Source organism: Gymnoscopelus microlampas (genome assembly GCF_963454915.1).
Source record: "Gymnoscopelus microlampas genome assembly, chromosome: 4".
NCBI classification, from domain to species: Eukaryota; Metazoa; Chordata; class Actinopteri; order Myctophiformes; family Myctophidae; genus Gymnoscopelus; species Gymnoscopelus microlampas.
The window spans coordinates 42,236,441-42,254,489 of NC_139941.1; the positions used below are offsets into that span (position 1 = coordinate 42,236,441).

Consider the following 18,049-nt stretch of genomic DNA (forward strand, 5'->3'; position numbering starts at 1 on the left):
CATATGAACCAGGTTACCTTCTGATATTTTACATCTTTGGCACATAGCAGAAATATTCCCATCAATCTTGTGCAATCTGAGTGGGGTAAAGTAAGTTCTATGAAAAATGTTAAATTGCATCTGTCTATGTTTCGTAGAAATCAACACTCTCTGGGATCTCTCTAAGATGTTTTGCCAGTCCGCGTCATCATAAGTGCATCCCAAGTCTGTCTCCCATTTATGTTTAAAAGTCATCGCATTATAGATCGGTAAATTTTTGTTTAGAATATTATAGATGGAGGATGTTAGACCTTTGGTAGAGGTAACAAGTGTACTGGTCATGTGATCTTCCAAAGGGGATCTATTTGGGATATTTGGAAAGTCTGTAGATTTTTCTTGAATCCAATGTCTAATTTGGAGATATTTAAAAAGGTCATGTCTAGGAAGGTTAAATTTGGACGATAATTGTTGAAAGTTTGACAATATGCCTTTATTATATAGATCCCCCACAGTTCTGATTCCATTATTGACCCATCTCTTCAGTATACCATCAGCTATGGGGAAGCTAACCTTTCCTTCCATGAGATATACAGGCTAACTATTTCTGACAGCAAATGCACAATTCGTAAAGGCTTTGTAAGTTAGATTTCCTTCAGTTGCAATATAACAGCTCTGTACACATAATTTCTATTCCCTTTTAATTGTACATAGATTTTGTTTTGATTGTATTGTTCCACTTTTGCTTTGGCAAAGTAAACGTATGTTTTCTCATGTCAATAAAGCCCTTTGAATTGAAATTGAATTGAACTGAGTTGGTACACTTCCACTTCCACTGACAGTCAAAACAAAAACAACTTTGCCTTTCCTCATTTGAAATCTCAAAGCTACCTTTGTTTTCCCACTTATTTTTCACAGGTTCTGAGTAAGGTTTCTTTGAAGCCCTTAGAAATAATACCTCTGTTTGACTACAACAAATAGGCTCCTATAACTTCTTTCAACATAGGATCCTCCCAATCTAATGGATATTGTTTAATACTTTGGTCAAAATAATGGCATAGTTCTAAATACCTAAAATAAATCTTGTTGTTCTCTAGTCTAGGGCATATTTTTCTTTCAATGTTGGAAATAGTTGTCCTTTATCAATTATGGAGTAAAATGTTGTTATTCCTTTGGTTATCCAATTTTAAAATGTAAATTGTTATCTACCCCGTAATACATATTCTTCTCTAACAGAGTTCCAGACCTTGAGTTTGCACCTTATTTATAAATAAGGACAAATCCTTATTGCCTAGTATTACCTGAATTAGGGGATCCTTAACTAATGACAATTCAATAACTGGATCTTATTTCAATTTTCTTTATTAGACAATTTGTCAATTCTGCACCATTCCTGCAGAATCAGCTTACCATGTGATACTTGTCAACATCATACAAGAAGGAAAACGTGGGAAGCTCCTGGTCAAACACATTTTATTCGCCACTGAAACATACATATAGTAGCACTTCTTACTGGGCACAATCAGCTTTGGCTGAGGAAGGCTGGGATAAGTTAGAGGAGGGGTGAGGCAGGCACTGTCGTGGTAGCATGGGAGAGGTGGTAGGAGGAGGGGTCGTATATCGGGTAGGGAGGTAGGGCTTGGGGATCCTGTTCAGCTAGCCCCGGCTGCAGCAGGGGGTGCAGGTGGCACAGGAGCAGGGGCAGGGGCAGGGGCTGGGGCAGGGGCAGGAGCCGGGGCAGGAGTAGGGGCAGGGGCATTGAAACACCCCCTCTTGTGCCACTGCATGTCCCGCACACGTCGGAGAGACTGGATCTGGGGAGCGGGGGCGTCCCAATCGTTCCAATGCTTGAAGTCTCCCCGCTCAAAGATATACTGGCGTCCTCTGTACCCTGGGTACATGTAGCCAACCCATCTGGAGAGAAGGTAAACACATGATGCTGTAAACGTAGTTATGTTTGTGTTGCCATATAGTTAAATTATAGGTAGTAGCATACAACCATGCTTTAGTGACTACATGTGCTGTAATTGAAGGACAGTAATAAGCAAGACGACAGAGGACAATCATGGCAAAACAATGGAGACATGGATAAATATGAGGTGGAGTTCTTACGTTCCATTGAGAGCCTTGACGCTTGCTACGCGGTCCTGAAAGCCATGCGCCCACAAACTGGGCACATCGTCATCAACAATCTCCATCTTTCTACCACTGAAGTCAGCGTTCTCAAACAGATGTATCTTGTGATCAGGACCGTCCTATAGATGGTAAAAAGAGATACAAATATTATTGAGAACCCATTGAGGATCTAGGATTATTGTCTGGACACCACAGTTTAATTACTGTTATACTGCTGGAGAAGACCACCAGCTAACCCAACAGTAACTAAAAAGGGGTCTAAATAATAATATTTTGTATTATTATTAAATGTGAAGCATTTGGATGAATGGATGAATTAAGTCAACGTCATGTCAATCTTTGATAATATCATTGACTACAAAATGGGTAAGTTATTAATCAGCAGATATTTCACTATAATCTAAGTAATGTGCGGAGTAGTAGTAGTAGTAGTAGTAGTAATATTAATAGTACTTGGTGTAGTCGTCTGATCAGACTATTAAGTGACATAAGTAAGTTTATAATTGAAATCATGAAGCAAATCCTTATATGTGATGTTCATATAGATGTGTTGTTAATAACGACTGATTATAGTATTATTATTTATATGATATCATGACATTGAATAAAAAGATACCCACCACTTTGAGTGGTCTTAGAGACAGGAAAGAGAAGCTGTTCTGACTGTTGGTCCAGGTGTCCCAGCGAGGATATTCGCCCTTGTCGAGGATGAACTGCTCACCTCCAAAGCCTTGACGGTCATAACCCACCCAGCTTAATTGAGAAAAGAGGAGACAATCAAAAACAGTGGACAGGAATGGAAAAGAGAGACGAGATTTGGGATTTTCATGGTTATCCTTAATATATTGAAACATACTTGATTAAATTTGTACACGTAACAATAGCATAGTATCAAGCATTACATTACATTACATTACAGATGGCGTTTGATGTTGCAAAAGATTAATGTTATAGGTATTTTGTTTCCACAAAGACGAGACATTGTTAGCAGTGCCATTCATTTGTGCGTTCTCACTGTTCTTCAGTGAAGGTGACAATACTTACGGCCCTGACTCGACCAGGATAGAGCCCACCTTCTCAAGGCCCTTCTCTGATACGTCTTTACACTCTGCAGAAAACTCAGCCTTGGTGCCCTGGAAGTTCTCATGCTCAAACAACACCACCTGGGCCAGAGAGTGACAATGAGGAAAGTCTAATGGGTGTAGCGTGGTACTCTCTCTCTCTCTCCATGGGAAGAGGGCCAATAGTGTTGTTAATAATAATAATTATAATAATAATAATAGGAAAGTAGGAGATATTTCAGCATTATAAGGCTCCGTTTGAAGCCGGGTGTTGATGATAAAGACCTAGCATGTACAGGAATCTATCCCTGGATAAATAGCAGCAGTACCTGTACCTTGTAAGTGGCTCCAGCCCCGCCCTGGCTCTTCCCAGCAGGCAGCTGCTCAGGGGCACTCTGTTGCTCTGACATTCTCCTGGTCCACTGGTCCGCCTCTACTGGCGAAATCACACACACACACACACACACACACACACACACACACACACACACAAGCACACACAAGCACACACGAGCACACATGCGCGCGAGCGCGCGCACACACACACACACACACACACACACACACACAGAGTCAGTCTGAAGTTTCCCTAACCTAAGGTGTGTGGTAAGGAAGTCTGTCCAAATTATGAACGATGTTCAGCCCTTAAAAACGTATTTACCAAGAAAATCACTCATACTGATAATAATCTATCCATTTGTGGTTAGTTGGCAGCACACCACAGCAAAATCCATCTAAACTCCAAGTCTGCAGTGAATGCAATACTTAAAAGCCTTGTTAAAAACATATTTTACTCTGCAACTGTTTATACACAACATAAATGCCTCTTTAAAAATCCTAGCATACCCTTCCCTTTTAATCATTTAACCACTTCAGCTCTATAAGAAAATATAATTAAAAAAACCGACAAGCTCTAGAGATCTACAAGCTCACATGCCACAACAAGCTTGCAGGTCTGCTAACATTCTCGGAAGTGTTAGTGGTCCTTACTGGTGACTTTCAAATGTATCGCACGTAAAATACTGGTACGGAATCCTACTGGTGATACATTTAACATGTCCATACTGGAGCTTTACCTGGGTATGCCTGATTGGAAGCGGTAATGTCCCTCTGTTTTCGGTGCCACTTGTTGGTGTTTGGTGGGGATGAGCCACTGGAGCGCAGGGGCAGGGGGCTATTTATGGTTTATTTCTGGCCACAACAGCAGAAAAGGGGGTGCTGTTGATACAGCAAGTCTGTCGCTCACATTGTGTCCATAACGCTGTCTCTCAATAGGCAGCTGTGTTGGCACACACAGCCCTGCCCGTCCGCCCGGCTGGCTGCCAGTATGTGGTGTGCACGGGCACAGGGAGAGGGAGCCAAGAGGATTCAGCAAACAGCCCAGATCAGCACAAACATGCACAGAAACAGAACCACACACACACACATACACACACCACACCCAATTCACCACAGGCCGTTCACTCCTCACACATTTGAATTAAGATTAAAGTTACTGTATACAGCATATCCAACAATCATCTCAAAGTAACCCCCCCTTCTATTCCCTTCATAAGTTTGAAAAACACTTTTATATGGCCTCAGAAAAAACCTGCAGGATCAGTTTCAGGTGATTTAGGCCAAATTGACTGACGGAATGAGTCGATGAAATAGTATTCTACAAGCCAACACCACATTGCATCGTGACAACAAATAAAAAGAACAATGTCAATAAAAACAATTCTGATTTGATTAAGTAAAGATCCTAACATCTCAAATATCCTCCTGTCATAACAATACTGCCCAAAATGGGGGAAAGGTGTACTGAGAATAAAAGAGGATGGAAAGAACATGTATGGTAAAAAATATCAAGCAGAGTCAGCAGCTCAACTCAAGTTAATTTTATTAAGAATTTACACTTTAGAACACTGGCCAGTACAACACAGTGCAATATACATCTTTTACTTTCAAATAAAAAAAGGAAACATACAGAGACAGATAAAAAATAAAACCTTAAATTGCCAAAATGTATGACAAAGTAAAATGCCATGTACAGACATACTAGGGACAATGACTCCAACGATTCAATCGTCACATTCACTTAGCACTGTAATAGCATTCCCACATGGAGTCTACCAACATAATATGGGCGATACAACAGAACATTACTGACAAAGAGGGGAACAGAGGTCAGTGCTACAGTGCATCAAGTGACATAGTGCTTTATGGATGAGCAGAGCCAGGAGATGGCATGAGTTGAGCTCTTCACCAGGTGCAAAATCTAATTGGTTTGGAGTAAAATTGAGAGTGAATAAGTCTTAACCTCATTTAATCCATTAGGACCGGGAAAGCAGCTGTGTCATTTTATAGATTTCTTTGGCTGTTCAAAAATAAGCTCATAGCGCGGCACTCGGTGCTGCGCTATGAGTTCGTATATCTGCTATTTTTGAATAGCCAAAGAGATCTAAAAATGACACGGATGCTTTCTCGGTCTTATTGGGTTAAAACAATGTAGTGAAGTGAACTCTGTGGAGTGGTGCATGCCATACACTCCAAGACTCTTTCTATTATTAGGGTAGGGGAAAGTGACAGTGGACACAAGACTACAGAACATTCTGCACCTTCTCTATGAGGACAATCACAGTCTCTCAGCCACTCAGAGCACGAGCAAAGCTTATTGGAAATAGCATTTGTTTTCAAAGAAAACAAGACAACCTGACATACATAATCCAGGTAAATGAAGGGGCACTCGTAATGAATATATGGCTCTTGGGTGACACATTCACATAGAACATTGTCCTTGCAATCTTCACACATTGTTGTCACACAATCATTTATTTGATCCAACTGAGCAGGTCTAAACTAAAGTGAAAACGTAGGTTGATTCGAGTTTAGTGTTCATGCCAGAGTGTTGTCATTAGTGTTTTTGTGCAGATTAGCAGTGTATGTGTGACTGACACATGCCAAACCTTCCCCACACTTTCCCCACAAAGGAACCTAGTTATTTAGAAGAATTTAAAGTTACATAGCACTTGTAATGCTGTGAAGTCATGGAATAGGCTATAAAGGAGTGAAAGGCTTTCCAGCCTCTACTGTAGTGATGCATTTAATTGCTTCCAAAACTCGCACTTTTGTCTCTTTCAAATCAATGACAATACAAATATAGCTTTTAATGATTACAGATACTAAAATAATATACACCTTCGCCGACAATCAGGTCAGCAGTGTTTTGTTCTGCATGTTCAAAGAATCATCCATGATCCGAAATGTCCTATGGCAATGCTTGTGTGACTACCGCCCAACAGCTTCCGCTGACCAACGCACCGGTACACATCAGTGACGCCAACGTCAATCGGATAAAAAAAAAGAGAAAACTAAATACAAAATGTTGCTGAGGACATAGAGATGGTCTCTCCTCCCGCCAGCTTGTAGTTGAAGCACTTCCAGATTAAGAGGCGTCGTGGTCCCACAAGTCAACCATTTCCTGAAATGCGTCCTGACAGGAAGTTACTGCTTTTCTCCTCCGGTGTGTCCCTCTCAGGGTTAAAGTGCCACTATGCTGAGCCCCTCCCGACACAGAAGAGCTTTCAGAGGAACAAACGGTGATATGGACAAGCGGAGCAGCCTGATATATAGATATTTCCCTTGCCCGTTTGTTCCATTAGACCAAGACTCTCAGAAAAAAGGCACCATGCACATGTACACGACCCCAGGTGGGAAGAGAACAAAGAAAAACACAAAAAAAAAGATAGAAAATACATCAGCAGCAGCATAGTCCTCGACCCTCGTCTCCAGGTCAAAAGTTAAGGCTTCTGTTTCATACAGATTCTTCTTTTTTAAGGCAACCTTGAAGAGAGAATGGAGAATTTAATTTAATTTAATTTTAATGTTTGATTCTCTTCTAACAGTGTACATACAGTGCAAAAAAAGAAAGGCCCATGTCTTATAGCATAAGAACATATTTGAGAAAATGCCCTAAAAAAAACTCACCGACTCATTCACTTAGCTGTCATTTTCATATTGACTCAAACGCTTCTTAGACTTGAGCTCTCTCAACCACTTGGGCGATTCCTCCTCACTGAGAAAAAAGATGGACAGAATTAAAAAGAGGAAGTTCAAGGCAGGTTGGAGTCAAGAGCCGGACATACTGTAGTAGGAATTGAGTTCTCATTTATACTGAATGTCATAAACTTAAATAAATAACACAGAATCTCCACCTGATATGTGCTCCTGTATCATTTGATTATGGCGAGATTAGGCCTATAGTATTTTATTATAGGATTGAACTTGATTAGGTAAATCAGGTTGGCCAAAGGTTGGCATAGACTCTATAATTATGCCATAGAGGGAAGGCCATAGGGTCACCAAAATCAGTAGGGTTCATACTGCAATCTGCCCAACAGACATTTTGGCCTGGGGGTGGCGCTAGAGCTAAGGTCCTTGGGTCACCATAATCAATATGGGCCAGCCTCTGGGGAGCATTGAATGCACTCAGAAAGGTTCATGACAATCCCCCCATTAGAGTTTAAGATATATTTTATGCAAGTGGATATTTTGGCTTAACATTCGTGCTGGAGGAAAAGGCACTCGTCACCAACATCAGTACCAGTTTTCGCCTGGGGAGCATGAAGGTGCATACATGGCAATACAGCCAGCAGTTTATGAGAGATCTTGTTTGGGAGTAAAATGTGTGCAAGTGGAAATCTTGGCCTAATGGTCGTGCTGAAAAGCAACTGGGTCATCAAAATCAGTAGGATTAATCCTGGGAGCATGATGGTAAACAGCATATTCCATGGCAATCCAGCCAGTAGTTTTAGACATATGATGTTTGGGATAAAAGTGGTGGACTCAGACTGACAAACATCAAAAATGAAGAAAAAAGAAAGGAACCCTAATTAAATCTAATTATTGTACTTTTCACAAGGATAGTAGATAGCTTACATCTTTGGTTATAGGAAAAATAACTAGTATGAGTATTTCTTTTGTATAAAGTCAATACATCGTTTATACACTTTATTTGACTATACATTTAAGGGAAGATCACACAAATATGGGAGGAGAGGGGTGATAAGCTCACACACATTGAAGGTTAAAACAGCCTTATAAGTCTTCAACAGGCATTTGCCTGACGGAAAGCTAATTTATATGGTTGAAACATTGTGCCATTAATAAAGTTGTTTGGGAGCTTTAAACCAGTCTGCAGATGTTTTAACCTTCCGTTTGATTCTTGCCTTGATGTCCAGAACATGGTGTCCAGAACACGGCCTAAATACAGGTACTGGATGTGCACACAATGTCCTCTTTGAAAAGCTCACACACATTGCCAGGGTCAGGAAACACAATAAGTGAATGCTCCGAGTCATCTGCAATGTAAGGCACAAAATCCTTGTCCTGCCATCTCTTTTCAGGAGTTTGTTTTGAAGTTCAACAAATTCATTTATTTTATGAGCAATACTTGCCTAATCAGCAACACTGAACAACAGTTCTAATTTGGAGTTGCATTATTCTCTTCATTAAAAAGGTAGGGTAAGTGATTTTATTTTTGTTAAAATAAGAATTAAATAGCTCAATATTCTAATGGTACTCGTTACCGTTTGTTCAGTAACAGGAGTCTCCATGTCTCTCCAGCTCTTTATTAAACAGAAAATGCATTTTCAGGTCAGGATACCAATTTTATCCAGTCAGAATAGAGAACTCAGACAGGATACAGATTAAACAAGGAAATTGGAAGTGATGACAAAAAGAAATTAGCAGACAAAATTGGAACTGGAACACTATAAAAATGAAGCTGATAAATGGGTACTCTCTCCTGATTGGCAGAGATGTTGTCACCTACCTGAACATTGATTTTCTTTTAATCAAAGAGCTGGAGAGACGGGGAGACTCATGTTACTGAACAATAGGGGAGTCACGATTCACTTACCTCACGATTCGATTCAAAATCGATTCCTAGGGTGCCGATTCGATTAAAATTGCGATTCTGCGATTAATTGATATTCGATTCGATTCTGCGATTTATTGCGATTTTCTACCCCAAATCACTTTGCTTTAATTATACTAGAACATTTTAAAACAATTCTGAACAATATAAACCATGAAAAGTTGAATCATACACTTCAATGCAGTCAGATCATGTCAGTCAGTCTTTCTGACATTGATTTCAGACAAAGCGCCAGTGAAAAAGGTACTACCTTATAAAAAAAAAATTACAAAAATAAATAAATAAATGATTTTGAACATTTTGAAACGGTTTTAAAATCGTGGCATTAAGAATAGCGATTTATTCATGAATGAAAATTTTTGACAGGCCTACTGAACAAACACTATAGTAATGACTACTATGAGAATGTAGTGGTTTAACCTTAACAAAAAACGTTTTGTTTTAACCAAAACATATCACTTACCCTACCTTTTATATTTCAATTCGGGAATTTCTGAACGTATATATTTATATTCTTGAGCTGGTTGAGGGCTCCATGTTGCATTCAACAGCAACTTTAAAGCTCTGCTTCACATGCCAAAATGCAACCCAAAGTGTATTGGAAATCTCAGAAGGGTGTTTCTCACCCATTTTCTTTCCCGCCAGATGGGGGCAGTACACGGGCTGCCCGTGGGAGGAAGGGAGACTTGGGAGAGCGAGAGAGCTGAGAAGGAGAAGGGCCATCAAGCTGACAGTCTGATTCTCCCCTCTTCTTCAGCTGGGCCTGAGGACCAGAGTGGAACAAAACAACTGAAGACTAGAATAAAATGATCTGATAGTCACTACAGTACATAAAACAGATATAGAGTTTGGTTGCCTTATGACGATTGGCCACTACACTTAGATATACAAATGTATTGGTACTCACAGCAAATTTCAAGTTTTATGGTAATTTTCAGGAATCTGCAAATATTTTAAGTCAAACTATTCACAGTTAATGCCTTATTCATACAGGTTGATGCCTTAATTAAAAAAAAATCAACCTTGTTCTGAAAATAAAATTTACGTCGCTTTATCACTATGTAACATTCTGCATGGATGTACTCATTGTATAATATTTAGACCTGCACCTGGCAGCGCTACTGACACTCCGCCATCAAGGCCATTTCTCACCCAACACCTACTCCAGGTGATTTCACTAATTAGTATCCATCTCCCTTTAGCAATTATTCCCTGTATGAGACTGGACTTAAGAACTCTGCTCTAGAGAATATAGACAGACAAACTGCTCACAGCTCACCTTTAGCGCTGAAGGGTCCATTCCAGGGAACAGGGCAATTCTCTGTGGCTGTGAGGAAGCAGCTGAGCGGGAGTCGGCTCCTCTGGCCTGCTCCTCAGAGTCAGAGTCTTCCTGTTTATTCTCCACCTTCTCCTCTGTGACAGGGAAAGACAAAAAAAAACGAGTCTCTGTTAAAGATGGATTCACAACATAATGTATTGCAAATGTGTTTTTAATGTGAATTTTCCATCTCCCAATTTACTCGTTATGCCAATTCCTATTTTCACCCATATCGTCCCCGTCACTGCAGAACCCTACTGGTTAGGGGGAGGTTTGCAGACAACCACGTATCTACTCTGTTAGAAGTGTGACATCACCAGCAGCTTCATTTCACCTGACACTGAGGAGATTCAAAGGGAGGGCCTAACACACGCTATCCCTCTCAGTTCCACTCCCCGCTGAACAGGCGCTCCAACGACCTGTAGGAGTAACTAACGCAGCGAGAGAGATCACCTTCCTCACCCGCTTTCCCACCCACGATCAACATGACCAATTATGTTGGTTGGAGCGCCGGGCCAAACCGGATGCACCATGGAGAATTTATCATACGCCAGTCTTCACGGTGGTGGGGGGGGACTTTATTCCTGTGCCACACGGACACCATCGTATTTACAGAATCATCGGAAGAGAATTGGTTTGGCACAGTGCCAAGATGGCAAAAGAATATGATTGCCATTATAGAAAATAACCTAATATTTAGGATTTTCTATAATATGGCAACGAATTGTAATAAAATTAATATATTTGTGCAAGATAGTGTGTCATTTGTAAGAAAGTGAGATTACAGTAATTTAACAACTAAATACCACACCTATAGTCAGCGGTGATGAATTTCTAAATTAAGTTGGATGTATGAGGGCTCTGCAGCACTAAGACAGGTAGGTAGGATAGGTAGGATAGGTAAAACATTATAATAATATCCCGGGAAGTAGGTAGCAATGTACTGACCTGTAGAGTCTCTGTAGCGCCAGTCCTCTGTGGCACCAGCCTGTCCCTCTGGAAGGACAGTCAGGGCAGTGTTCTGACGTGCTGCTCTGGAGGGCCGAGACCGAGGTGCCCGCTTCTTACCCAGCTGAGCTCTGGACCGGAGAGCGCTGGTGTCCAGTAGAGTGGCAGGGACCTGGAACAGAAAATATCAGCAAACATAAGACTTGAACAACATAAACAGGGTGCTGGGCATGGCTAACATGAGCGTTGCCATGAATCAAAAAATGTCAATCGAAAAAAGAAAAAGTCTTATTGAATATACCATTTCACAGCAGCCAAAATGGCTGCCATGAAAAAGTTCTTTCCTTCTTCCTTTGACATTGTGCTACAATGATATGCATTATTTGAACAACGATAAGCTAAGATGCTAGCTAAGTGAGCTTTAGCCTACATCTTAAAATGTAACTTGAAAATGTTTGTTCAATCTAACTGTAGTGAGAAAATTGCTTACAGTACCTTCATTTCACATTGGGTTACATGTGATATTAGGTGATATGCATATATCTTGACAAAATGATGAGCTAAAAAAAAGCTGTGTGTATTTAATGCTGGCTAGCTTTGATTAGTTTAGCAGCGTCAGCTGAGTGTACTTCGCTGTGATTGGTATACTTCTGAGGGGGCTTTGATTGGTATAGCATGTCAGCTGAGCTGTGTAGTTCACTCTGACAGGTCTCCTTGTGTAGTGACACATACTGTACATACATACATACAGTACATCCATACATGTAGAGGACATGTATGGATGTATGGACATTAAACAAGCTCAGTGCTTAATGAGTCTCCCAGTTTAGTAGACCTTGTATTGTGAATTTTGTACTTCCATGTACTGATGTTCTCAGGTCTTACTAAATAAAGTACATCAATCAATCAATCAATACCGTCAACCCTATTTCAGACAGCAGCCCCATTCAATGGCACAACAAATGTTTTTTAAAGTATTTAGTATCTATTTAGTTATTTATGTTATGCATATTCTCGGTTATCAATGTTGACATGTCTTTGTCTGCTATAAACACACTGTCAAATGGTAAGAAGAACCACTAACTAGCTAACTTTATGAAGCATACAGGCAGGAAGACAGACTGGTAATATCCCTAGGAAGTTGGCCGTATTATGCAACTTCTTCAATCAGTCGGGACTTACCTCTGGGAAACTAAGTGGTTCAATCTCAGATGGGGACAAGGGCGAGAGGCCGTCTGGAGTGTCAGTGTCGATGGACGGGGCAGGGTCCTCTGGCGTCTGAGGTGGAGTTGACTTCCTTGGCGAGGGGCTGAGGTTGCCGTCAGAGGATGGTGTAGCTGGAGTCAGGCTAGAGGAAAAAGGAAAAAGACAAAAATAAGGCATTGCAAATTTGCATCTGAAGCTACAGGACTACAGCTGAGCGTTTGTTATAAACTCGGTTTCAGTTTAAACACCATCTGAGTCCACTTACTTCTCCTGCTGAAATGTATTTGTGGGAAGTTATTATTTGGATTTTATGTGGTTGATGATGCAATGATACAAATCACAATACTCCCATTTCACATTTGCTGAGTTCAACAGTAGTGAGGTATACACCTTGATCCTCCCTAGGGAAGATTATTTTAAGGTAGTCCTTTCATCTTAAAGGTGATGGTAAAGGACTAAAAATTCCAGCAAGGTAAAATCAACTGAACGTCATTAGGTTGTAAATTCAGAAGTATCCAGGTTATGTTTGTTGTGATGCTATACATCTGGCCACAGGAGGTCAGTGCAGGACTGCAATGAGAGGTGCAATAATAATGTGATTGTTGGTGTAGAGCTGTGATCGGCTCATTTTAAAATGTAACATTTAGGGGGTTACGTGTCTTTCTCAGAGACACCTCGACACATAGACTGGGGCTGGGAAGCGAAACGGTGACATTCTGATTACCAGACGGCTTCTCTACACACCAAGCTACATGTTGAGCTACGTATATGGAGAATGGATCCTCTAACAGTGTCATGCTCTGCCCAGTGAGCTACAACCAAAACCTACAGCCTGCCCTGGATAACATAACATTGGGAAGGCACACAATAACCATCATGATTCAACTCTCTGCAGTGCTGAGATACCAGGGAGCGAATTGAAGCAGGAGGAAGAATAAAGCTCACTTTATACTTCATGATGGTGTCAAAAAGAAAAAGAAAAAAGAAAACGGACCCAGTTCGTTTTGGCAAGCAAAGCGACACAGTCGTGTTATGGAATATTGTCCCATCCCCTTGAAAAAGCTGACATCTGACAGCACTGTGACTTTCCCCCAAAGGTTAGAGCCGCTCTGGGAAAAGACGCGATAGAGCGGATCTCTTGTTATTGCTGCACCCATGTGATGCTTTTTACTGATCAGAGGGGTGTTAGATTGCAGATTTTGGAGGTTACAGAAATGTACATATAGGAGGAGGGATGAATCAGCAAGATTTAGAAGGTCATCATCACTGCACACTGGGGCGAAAACGCAGGGGGGAGGGTGCTGGTACAAAATGAACAGTCACTTATGGAATACGATTCAGGGACGTGCTCAGAAACACAATAAAGCAAGAACAAGCATGAAAAAGGCTTTTGTGCCATTCAAAAGGAATGAGAGAAGAGTGTCCAAAGAAATGTCCCCGCATATCTGAAAGGCGCTAAATCAGATAAATGCCATCCTAAGGGAATGGAGAGAGAGTGAGAGAGAGGCAGAGAGAAGGTCAAATAAATGTTAAGATTGTTACATGAAATGTGCTACCTGAGCAAGCAAGAAAAATAGCCAGTCTGTGACTCGTGTGTGAGTCACTCACTGTGTGTGTGTGTGTGTGTGTGTGTGTGTGTGTGTGTGTGTGTGTGTGTGTGTGTGTGTACCTATCATCAGTGTGAAGCCCTGTCTCCCAGGTTCCGTACTGACTGTCCGTCTCATGGACCAGTGTTTCTGTGTCCTTCCCCTCATCTTCGCCACTGCCACTCTGCTTCTGCTGCACCTGAGAGATAAGATGGATAGAGAGAGAGAGAGAGACAGACAGAGAAATGGAAAGAGAGAGGGATAGAGAGAGAGATGGACAGAAGGGATAGACAGACAGACAGACAGATCGAGAGGGATAGAAAGACAGAAGAGAGACAGAGATGGACAGACAGTGGAATAGAGAGAAATGGACAGATAGAGGGACAGAGAGAGGAATAGAGACAAAGAGAGAGAGTTAGCAATTATTGATGAAAGAAGAGCAACCAAGGAGACTTGCAGTGTCACCCATTGTTTGTGGTAACTTTTTGAAAAGATCATTTTTAAAGCATCTCTGCTCCATTGTATACAGTAATATAAGTTGGATACAGGAGACAGGAGGGAGGGGTTGACATTAGGTCATGATCTGGATTTTGTGTTGGAAACTTTGCCCCGCTAAAATGTAACTGGTCAGAGGCACTAGACTAGTATATAAACTCATGTTAAATGAAGAAGGTGATTTATTTAATTTCATTCTTTGTTTTCAGTTGATTAATTAATGACATTATTTGTATTCATGCCAATTAAAGTGTAGTTTCCTGAACTAGTAAATATAACATTGTTTCAACGAAAAATATTGGAGGCAACCCTGTTCGTTCTATCAGTGGCACTTTGAGATTTCAGGGGGCATCTGCCCCGGTACGTGTCAAAAATGAAACAAACTGTAGAGAGAGTAGGCTACCATCTTAAAAGTATTTTTCAATGATTAGCTCATGTGTAAAGTGGCATCATCAAGCATAATCAAATATACAAACTGCAGCTAAATGATGACCATACAGATACTATACATTATAGAAAATGATATACACACTGACACATGTTGCACAGACACACACACACACACACACACACACACACACACACACACACATAGATTTGTTTTCACGGACAGGTACTCATTATTCAGTCCTAATTATAGTTTTGGGGCTATGACCCCTAGACGACACTAGGTCCATCTATTGGTTGTCTGTTAAGTCCATCTATCAGCATGGTCTGGAATGGACCCAGCACCCTGCAATTCATGACAGGCCACCAAGTGGAGATGTCAAGTTCACTAGTTCAGCCAAGTTAAAAAACTAGAGCACACCAAGATGGCGAATCAAGATAACTTGATGGGCGTGTTTTTTCTAATACCTTCAATTGGGCAAGGAATAACTTGAAATAACTTTTCCCAAGAAAACAAAACTATGACAGGAAAAGGAAGAAAGGGTAAGGTAGAGACCGCACACTGTTAAACCTGATCCCATTATGTTTATCGAGGATATATTTGACAATAAACACAATAGGACACGCTGGCAACAATTACATCGTTCAATCAACAAGACTGAATCTGAAGGCAAGATAAGGAACGTAGCTTAAGAAGTGGGAGGAGAAGAAAAAACATGGGTTAGATAAATAACAATAACACACTAGTACTGGTACTGCCAAATAGTACATGGCCCAGTGAATAATGGACTAGGGTTGGTTAATGGTTCCCACCCCCACTGTTGGATAGCTGACAGAGCTGCTGATAGCGCTACATTGTGTGGAAGCCGAGTGGCCAGCAGTTGGTGTGTCGGATAATGAAAGGTAACAGGATGAGCTCATAGGGACAAGGAGAGGGACATGGAAGGGTGGGTGGATGAAGAGTGTGTTTGCTGACTACTGAACCATGCGTCTTTTAATGAGGCTGTTACAGAGGGCACACTGTCCCCAAAAAACACACACTGCTCCTGTTGCACGCACGCGCATGAACCGACAAACCTGGCCCATATAGGAAGAAATGCAATGTTTGAATATTCCTAATCCCAGGGCTATGTCACCTGAGGTATTGCCTGAGACAACTGCAATGTACAGCACCTGGGTGTGCATTCCTGCGGTTTTATAGAATGTGTTCATGCCTTGAAGCATGTCTCTGACCAAAAGCTTGCATATTAACCACTTAAACCCTATATGTACATTAAAGCAAAAAATGGCTGATCTACAAGCTCACAACCATCACAACTGTAGATCTGCTACTTTTGCAGAATATTCACCTACTATGACATTGCCAAAATACTGTAGGGGTGCCAGGGTGAAAGTGGTTAAAAGATTCACTTTTCATTTAGAATGGGTTATCTCAAAGTTTGCAGGGTTAAGTGGGCTGCTCAGTGATCCTACATCGGCGATCGAGTCCATATGAACAAAGCTTCTGTTTTGATTCATTTGTGGACAGACACAAAGGTAAACTAAGTGCAAAATCATGAGCAGATGATAAACAACGAACAAGAAAGAGAATGTCATTCTGAGAACCTGAGACAAAATCTGAGACAGAGAAACATAAGACGGGGAATGACCAACTTTAACACAGAGAGACAGAGGACAGGACGTGGAGAACATGACAGACAGATTACAAGAGTGACCATGAGATGATCATGATGGAGGGCGATGATGGCGGAGGGCAAGCGAGACAGAGTGAGGGAGGGGGAGAGAAAGCGATAAAGAGCAAGCGAGAGACAACTGTAGTACCGGATATCATTCATCAACTATGCCTTTCCTGAAAGGAACAAAGAACAGCTAGGATAACAGTGAGAATGGCATTCAGCACGGCTCCCTCCATCTGAAAAACCACTTGAACTCAAGTACATCCTCTTTTCAAGGCTCTGCAGACCATCATGCTACCACTTAAGCCCTACACTGAAAATAGATTAACCATATATGGCCAAAAATAGTAGTTTGGACCTTTTTGTAATTTAAATTGTTTTTTTGACACTTGCAAGCACCAAAAATAGAAAATACAAACGGCCAGGTCCTGTTCCAATTGACTCCTCACCTGTGAACAAAGCCCAAGTTAGAAACAGCTGAAGATGAAGGTATTAACATGCTGGCCTGTGACTGCAGGCTATCTGGTGGTCTCATGGATCGATAAAAAGGGGGCCAATCCAGCTACATGTGTACTACATGCCTTCCAGAGACCAGGGCTCAGTCTGAAAGAGCATGCCACTGCATTTAGCCAACAGTATTGATGGGAGAGCATTTACGCAGTGCTATGCTAGCTCCAACAACAATCAAGAGATCAGTGGAGTACAAACGTTTCAAATCCACAACAGTTCTTGATCGGTAGCGTGGTTGAATCGGTAGCCTTGCTGATCCTTTAATAATAATATAATGGATTTGGCCCTGAGGTGATAAATGTACCATGTCAAAAAGATAACGTACAGGACTAAGCAAGTAAAGTCTGCATAAGCAGGCCTCATAAATCTCTGTTAACTGAATTCCTACATCAGCTATGAGCTATCCACTCTGTGTATGGTGTTGTATTGCCACATACCCAAACCCCACCCTCAATTCAGCAGCACAGAGGAATCTTTCATGAGCAGGTACCTTTACATAGTAAAATTTAAAAAAGGACTTGCAGTAAAACTAATTTAAAGCAAAATAACACTTTGGTAGATGTTTAGGTTGTGTAGTAGTTACCTTACCATGATGTAACTTAATATATCAAATATTCTGCCCATTAACTTACATTGCACAGTAAAACAGGCACATAAACAAATCGCTTACATTAAAAGTGTCAACTTCCTGTTGATTTTATTATTTGAATTATGAAGAAGCTCCAGAATGGATCCAAGGACCCGGATTCATATCTTCAAATTAAAAATAAGTTGGTATTTTTTTAATATGGAATAAAAATGCAGTGTCCGTTTTTTATGTTATACATTGT

The 18,049-nt window shown here is 41.0% G+C and overlaps 2 protein-coding genes across 2 annotated transcripts in view; both read right to left on the reverse strand.

Moving 5' to 3' along the window:
* Positions 1–1,428: 1,428 nt before the first annotated feature.
* LOC311043579 (beta-crystallin B3-like) lies at positions 1,429–3,607 on the reverse strand. The gene is made up of 5 exons (XM_084054885.1): positions 3,509–3,607; positions 3,157–3,275; positions 2,733–2,865; positions 2,089–2,231; positions 1,429–1,890 (listed from the first exon to the last, which is right to left on the reverse strand). The coding sequence occupies exons 1-5, from the start codon at positions 3,581–3,583 to the stop codon at positions 1,629–1,631; spliced, it is 732 nt and encodes a 243-aa protein (XP_083911011.1). The 5' UTR covers positions 3,584–3,607; the 3' UTR covers positions 1,429–1,628.
* Positions 3,608–5,038: 1,431 nt separating this feature from the next.
* The window catches only part of LOC311044604 (uncharacterized protein), a 36,526-nt gene continuing 23,515 nt past the window's right edge, over positions 5,039–18,049 (reverse strand). The window contains exons 7-13 of the mRNA XM_084056305.1: positions 14,235–14,350; positions 12,542–12,707; positions 11,360–11,531; positions 10,373–10,506; positions 9,720–9,856; positions 7,143–7,230; positions 5,039–6,998 (exon numbers count right to left, since the gene is read on the reverse strand). Of these exons, the coding sequence (XP_083912431.1) occupies positions 7,155–7,230; positions 9,720–9,856; positions 10,373–10,506; positions 11,360–11,531; positions 12,542–12,707; positions 14,235–14,350 (801 nt within the window). The 3' untranslated portion in view covers positions 5,039–6,998; positions 7,143–7,154. The remainder of the gene's footprint in view (positions 6,999–7,142; positions 7,231–9,719; positions 9,857–10,372; positions 10,507–11,359; positions 11,532–12,541; positions 12,708–14,234; positions 14,351–18,049) is intronic.